Here is a 6790-nt window from a genome sequence, read left to right as displayed (position 1 = left end):
AGGAAAACGAGGTGTCCTGGCATGGTTCTGATGGTTGGAATGTGTTTAGAATGGGCAGAAATGATGAGCTGGGCAGAAAAAGCTCCTCAGGGAAGTCTTTTTCAAAATCACCTCTTTTCAGTGGAACTTTAGCCCTATATTAGGGTTAGGGGTGTGCCTCAGGGTAGGGTTAGGGTTAGGAAAACGAGGTGTCCTGGCATGGTTCTGATGGTTGGAATGTGTTTCGAATGGGCAGAAATGTTGAGCTGGGCAGAAAGAGCTCCTCAGGGAAGGATTTTTCAAAATCGCCCTCTTTTCAGTGGAAATTTAGCCCTATATTAGGGTTAGGGGAGTGCCCCAGGGTAGGGTTAGGGTTAGGAAAACGAGGTGTCCTGGCATGGTTTTGATGGTTGGAATGTGTTTAGAATGGGCAGAAATGATGAGCTTGGCAGAAAAAGCTCCTCAGGGAAGTCTTTTCCAAATTCGCCCTCTTTTCAGTGGAACTTTAGCCCTATATTAGGGTTAGGGTTGTGCACCAGGGTAGGGTTAGGGTTCGGAAAACGATGGTTCCCACGAACTTTCTACGTCCTGCAACGTTCTTAGGCTTGGCGCAGAAGGTGAGCTATGCAGAATGGTCCCCCCGCCCCCATGGCATTTTGGGAACTCAGGTCCTCCTAGCCTAAGAACGTGGTTCCTGAACGGGGGCCAGCGCGGCAGCCGCTGTGCCCTGGCTGCCTTTCCCCCTCTCGGCTGGCCTGGCGTGTCCCTCGCTGCCTCTGCTGCTCTGCAGTGCCCCCATTCCTTGGGGTCAATTTTTCACAGCCTTTTTGCCCGGCGGAGCAGCGGACGGTGGTGATTCGGGGACTGGGGCTGCTGCGTTGGAGTGGGGAGAGACTTCATCCAACCGCCTTCAATCATTAACTTGGGGGGGGGGGGCTGTCAAATGACCACGTGGACAGCTTGGGTGGGTGAAGGCCCGCCCGGCCAGACCGGGCAGGGTCCCCGGGCAGCCCTTGTGGTCCGGGCCGAGCACCTGCGAACGGGTCTCTGTGGCGGGAGCCGGAGAGCGGCAGCCCCAGGATGCGCCGGCCAGCAGAGGAGGGCACGGGGTGGCCAGGGGGCCGGCCCGTCTGGTGGGACAGCTTCTCCCTGTTGGACGGCTTCTAAAAGATGAGGACCGCCGCGTCATTGTTTGGGGGCTTGTGGGGTGGGGTCCGTGCGCAGGCAGCTGGGGAGGGCGCTGGGCAGTAGGGCCAGCAGGGGGCCCCCGGGGGGGGGCTGGCCGGTCCCACAGAGCCCTTCCTGGGCAGCGAGACGCAACACAGCGATAAAGCATTTATGTATTAAATATGTTTGTGTACTGCTCTCGGGACAGGTTACAGATGGCTAAACATCGAAACTGCAACCAGAAACATAAACAAGGACGCAAGCAACGCAAACTGAAGAACTGTAACACAGAACAAATAAGAGCATATTGAACCGTGGCAACCAGACCTCGTGGAAGCCAATTGCAAAACACGTCTCGATCAACAATTAAAATCCCGGGAGAGTGAAAAGGCCAAGGCACCAGGCAGCCCCCTTGGGAGTTGATGCCATCGATGGGGCCGCCCCAAAAGGCCCTTCGTCACCCCTTCCTTGCTTCCTTCCTTCAAAGGTGCCTCTTGGAGCAGGACCTTGGTTGAAGCGCTCGGGGTCCGGGCGGGAATGCAAGGGAGGAGGCGTTCGTAGCGGGCCCAGACGTTTAATGGTGGCAGCAGCTTCACAGCCCAAATAACAGGTAGACTTCAGACTTTGCTTTGGCCGGCTTTCATGACCTCCTCCCCCTCCCCTCCCCTCCCCTCCCTCGTCATGGACTGCTACTGGTGTGGTTGGCCGGGAAACGCTTTCTAGCAGAGATTTCGTTCTGTGATGTGTCCTCGTCGCTTGCGTTGGGAGCTTCCACAAGATTGATAAAGCAATTAAGTGGATGACTGTAATTAGGGACTGCATATTGTTACTGTTCGCTGAAGGCAGGCGAGGGGGGTGCTTGCCAAATTTGCAGAGGCAGCGGGTTCCGGAGACAATGTGCCACTGCTCTACGGCCCAGTGCCAGCCCCCCAGCGGCTGGGCCCGGATCTCGCAGGCGCTTACGGGAGAGGCAGCCAGGCACCCAGTGGTGGCACGAGGGGGGGTGCTCAGGGGGGGGGTCCCTTAGCCCTGTTGCTCCCCACACCCCAGTCCATGGCTTCAGTGGGTCCCAGAAATGGCCCGTTCGCCCTGCTTACCTGCCGAGCATCCAACAGAGGCGGGAGCCGGCACTGTAATGATTATTGCTTTGCATGTCAGTCCTGTGTTTTCTCTCTCTTGAGGACCCCAGGGAAGCTCACGTTCCAATATTCTGGCCCAAAGTGGTTTAATGCATATGAGAGGCGGTATTTCAGCTGAGTTCACTGGCCATGTTTTTGAATTTCCCATGTTTGTAACTCAGATGGAAGTTGTACAGTTGTTTGCAGTGCAAAAGCGGTTTTTTAAAAACAATGTTCAGAAGGATTGCCTGCACAGAAGAAAGGCTGCTTTGCAAGAATGAGCTGCATTAGCTTGTTCTTCAGCTTACAGGACTTGAGGCGGTGTAATGCTCTTTAAATTTTTCTAATTCAAACTAAAATGCCTTTATTCAGTACTTGTAATTATGGATGTCGAGTAAGGCCTCCAAGCTGTGAAAGGAGTGGAAGGGGAGAAAGAGGCACTCCATTTTTACTTAAAAAAATATGCAAACTACTGCGAAGAAGGTGGATTTGCTGAGAGGCGCCCCATCTGTGGACGTGCGAGACTGACAAACTGTGAGTCCTCAAAGATGAGCTGAGTGGCGAGAGGCGGCCCGAGCGTGTTGCAGCACGCAGCCGACCAGAGCCGGCTGGAGCGGGCAGTCCTCTCCTGCCCGCTGAGTAAACAAGGCCGCTCGAGCGAGGGCTGCCGTTTGCAGGGGCCGCTCATGAAGCGGCACTCCAACGTTTGGCTGGGGGGCGCACTGGTTGCCCAGCCTGCGAAGCCGGGGGGTTGCCTGGGGATACGAGCGAGAAGAGTTCCTTGCCCTAATCCACCCCTCCCTGCCGCGCAGCGCCTGGCACCATGCTGGCTGGCCACGGAGCACCCTCCCTCCGGCCGGCCGTTGCGGGGCTGCTGCGCCTCTGCTAGCCGGCCCCACAGCCCAGGGGGCTGGCAGGCTGAGCAGGCCTTGCGCAGCCCTGGGGGTGGGCACAGCTGGTTGTGGGGGAAGGACACGGGTGTGTTTGCACGGGCAAAGCCTTGGCAGGTGCATGGGCTGCCTTTATGCCCTCCGACACAACTTTCCTCAGCCTAGTGTCCCCCAGAGGGGTTGGACTACATCTCCCAGCATCCCCGGGCCAGCATGATGGGTGAGGGCACCAGAGTTCCTGAGAATGACAGCAGAACCCACACTGGCTGTGGGCTGGCAACGAAAGAGTGCCGGGGTCGTACCAGCCCCAGGGCCTCCCCCTAAGCCCGCTCTTTGCCTGGCCAGGTGACGCGTGCGTGCGTGCGTGGGGGCGTGCATCCAGCTCCCCATTTTGCACACTTGCATTACACAAACGCTGCCTGTGCTCTGAGCTGAGGTTGCTTTTCTAGACCAGCATGCAACAAAAGAGGGTGAATGACGTTTTGACTCTGGGTAGGTAGGAAAAAATGGTTTGCCTGTGCTTGGCCAAGTTAAATTTTCATTAGTCTTAAAACCATTGAAAATAAATGCTATCAGAAATGGACACAGCCTGGGTTCATAAGAAAAAAATCTTTAATTTTTCACTTTATGGAAATACATATTTCACTCTCATTTCCATGATACAAAAATGTTAAATTTCAACCCAAGTTTATGAAATCTACCAAAGCAGTTTTTTTAAATACCAAGGGAAGGCTGGTGAATGTCACAGGATTCTGCTTGTCTTTTTAAATACTGGACACAAACCACGAGCTGAGGGGAAACTGCAAGGGAAGGGACACCCCCTCCCATTGCTCAACACCCTTCCCAGACATGATGTGGGATCTGAGGGAGGCGTCTTCCTTTGTCCTTTCCTTTAACACAAGACGCGGAGGATGGGCTGAAGCGGGTTTTAGTGGTGGGGGACACGCCGGCAGGGGCTTTCCTACTGCGGACGGCAAGAGACGAGTGGCCGAAAGCATGAACAGCCGGATGCAGCCGACCTGCGGAGGACGCTGTGCTGTCCGCAAAGACCGGCCGAGCCAGCTCGAAACGCGCGAGCTCATCCTGCTCGGCTCTGCGGGCCACACGCCGCGGAGAGGCGGTCGGAGCCCAACGGCCTTTTGATCTAGCGTTTACGACAGCAAAGGAGGTTCACGTAGGCAACGAGACGGACATGCACGCACGCACAGAAAGGGCGAGGCTTGTTCAGCGGACAGTTTAAAGAATTAAACTGCTCTTCCAGAAGCCTGCTGATCTTTTATTCATGGATCCCGCTCTGTTCAGAGAAAGCAGCGCTTGTGGGGCCGCCTGTGCTGCAGCCTCCCCAGGCTGGAGCCGGCCGCGTGCCGGGCTGGCGGCTACCAGGTGTCCGGGACGTCAAAGAGCCGGGTGGGGGTGGCCTTGAGGTCTCCTGGAGGAAGCACAGCAGAGCCGTGGGGTCGAGCTGCCGGGAAGGCTTCCGAGCACCCGAGTCTCTCTCCCCCCGCAGGCTGGCCGGAACGGGCAGAGCCCAGCGTGTGTTGCCACCCCCCTGCCCGCACGGCTCGGGCCCCCCATGGCAGCGGGCGGGGAGGACTGCGGGTGCGGCACTCACCTGCGGCGGCTGGCTCCCCGCTGGCCTCCCTGGCTCTTCCCTTCCCTTCCATGGACTCCGGAACGGCACCGGCAGGATCCAGCGGCACCTCCTGGCCTTGGCTCTCCTCCGGGTCGTCGCAGCCGCTCTCCTCCTGGATGGGGCTCATGCTCCTCTTCCCCCCAGGGCTGGTCGCGGCAAAACTGGAGGGCAGGGCAGAGGTGGGCAGAGACACGCGGAGGTCAGGGCGGAAAGGACTCTCGCAGACACTCGCAAGATTACTCCGGGCATGAGGCAGCCCAGGCTTCGGATCCAGGATAACTTTCTCACAAAGCAAGTGTTTCACCAAAGCAACCTTTGCGGAAGACTCGGTTCCCTTACAACTTGAACCTTATGGGCACCTGTGTGCTTTTACCGTGAGTCATCTAGGGCTTTGCAAGGAGCATCTGTGGCTTGCTTAGCGAGCTGCCCCACCAGTGGGACTGGGACGCCTCGGAGGGCCTCCGACATTCAGGACTGGGACGCTTCCAAACCTGCACCTGGGCAGCAGCTCACCTGCTCACACCGTACCGGCTCTGAAGCAGGTACGGCGTGACCTGTGTTTTTAAGCGCTTTCCCTCAGTCTCCTTCCAACTGTCTTCGGCCCATTTCCTCTTTGCCTGCCTCTTCTCTTCGTGCTTCTTCTCAATATACTCTGCGTAGGTCTGGATTCGGTAACTTTCGGCGTATCTGCTGGTGTTAACGGCTATGGCAAGAAACAAGCGGCCCATTAGGGAGAAGGCGGACTTGGGCCCAAACCGACCTTACGGCCACACGAAGCCGGCGAGCGCAGCTGAGCCAGTGGCAAGGAGGCGGGCGGCATGCGACTCCCGCCTGGACCCACCTCCTGGGGGGCAAAACCGTGGCCCCCTCTTCCTGGAGTGAGGAAGCGCAGGGGGCATGGTGGGGGGGGGCCGGTCCCCGGCTGTGGCGAGCCCACTGCCGCCTGCCGCAGCTGCACAGCCGGCCCTTGCCCCCAGACTCGCCATTTCTAGAGGAAAGGCGGTGGGGAAGGGGAAGAGTTGAGGGGGAGGAGGAAGCGCCGCAGTGCCGGGTCAGGCGGAAATGGGCAGCACCCTGACGGACGGCCTAATTATCCTGAAAGCGGGGCAGACAAAGTGGGGTGAAAGGGGAACGGAACGGGGAGACCGGGTTCCTCATCGTGGGTCAAGACCGGAAATGAAAGGCCTCCAAGGCAGGCGGGGGGTGGCGATGCGGCCGGCCCATTCGGCACAGCCCGAGGCTGCCAGCGACCCCTGGAGGGCAGCCCCACACGGAACATGCCGCAGCAGTCCCGAAAGGGGGCGGAAGTGGCGGCCCGCTGAAGCAGCAGAGCAGCGCTCGGCTCCTGGGGAGGGGCAGGAGAAAGGCGATCCACCGGTGTGCCAGCGGACTGGGAAGCGCTGGCACGCGGCCAGGCCGTGGGAGAGACGGGCCCACACACAGGCGGGGGAGGCCCAGGCCTCCCGAGCGCCGTAGCCACGAAGTTGCCATTTCGTGGAAAACAGAACCAAGCACGATCCCCTTTGCTCTGCTCGACTGCCAAACAATAGGGAGGCCCAGCAGAACACACACGCTTTTCCAAGGCCTTTGGCGCACTGCGGCTTGTTAGATAAACGGCACGACAGAAGCAACAAACCTCCAAGGCAGACGTTTTCTTCCGCTTAGGGCTTTCGCCACAGGTCCCTGCAGAGCCTCTCACACGAGAGTGCAAGTGTGCCCGCCCCCCGCACACACTCGTGCGCACGCAGGATTTCGCACCTGCTCTGCCAAGCACTCCCTTCGGGTCCCAGCGGCTCTGCGAGTCACAGCCCCGCACGTCCCAGCCGAGCTCTGGCGCAAAACCAGGCCCAGGCCGGCCCGAGCGGGCGAGTCGGCCAGCCGCCCGTCAGCTGGCGGCCACGCTCCTTCCGCCCGGGGGAGAGCGCTGGGTGGCCCTCGCAGGCTCCACGGCCTCTGCGAGCCCCCCCCCCCCCCCCCCCCCCCCCCCCCCCCCCCCCCCCCCC

General features: G+C 59.2%; 1 protein-coding gene and 1 long non-coding RNA gene across 2 annotated transcripts in view; one reads left to right on the top strand and one right to left on the bottom strand.

Moving 5' to 3' along the window:
• The window catches only part of LOC123025015, a 10739-nt gene extending 6322 nt beyond the window's left edge, over positions 1–4417 (top strand). The window contains exon 2 of the long non-coding RNA XR_006415049.1: positions 1355–4417. This is a non-coding gene — a long non-coding RNA (uncharacterized LOC123025015). The remainder of the gene's footprint in view (positions 1–1354) is intronic.
• PARN (poly(A)-specific ribonuclease) overlaps positions 3749–6790 on the bottom strand; it is a 15835-nt gene continuing 12793 nt past the window's right edge. The window contains exons 22-24 of the mRNA XM_044433376.1: positions 5301–5490; positions 4767–4948; positions 3749–4583 (exon numbers count right to left, since the gene is read on the bottom strand). Of these exons, the coding sequence (XP_044289311.1) occupies positions 4531–4583; positions 4767–4948; positions 5301–5490 (425 nt within the window). The 3' untranslated portion in view covers positions 3749–4530. The remainder of the gene's footprint in view (positions 4584–4766; positions 4949–5300; positions 5491–6790) is intronic.

Source organism: Varanus komodoensis, unplaced genomic scaffold, assembly GCF_004798865.1.
Source record: "Varanus komodoensis strain SLA01 unplaced genomic scaffold, ASM479886v1 scaffold26, whole genome shotgun sequence".
Lineage (NCBI taxonomy): Eukaryota > Metazoa > Chordata > Lepidosauria > Squamata > Varanidae > Varanus > Varanus komodoensis.
This window is presented reverse-complemented; position numbering and strand designations above follow the sequence as displayed.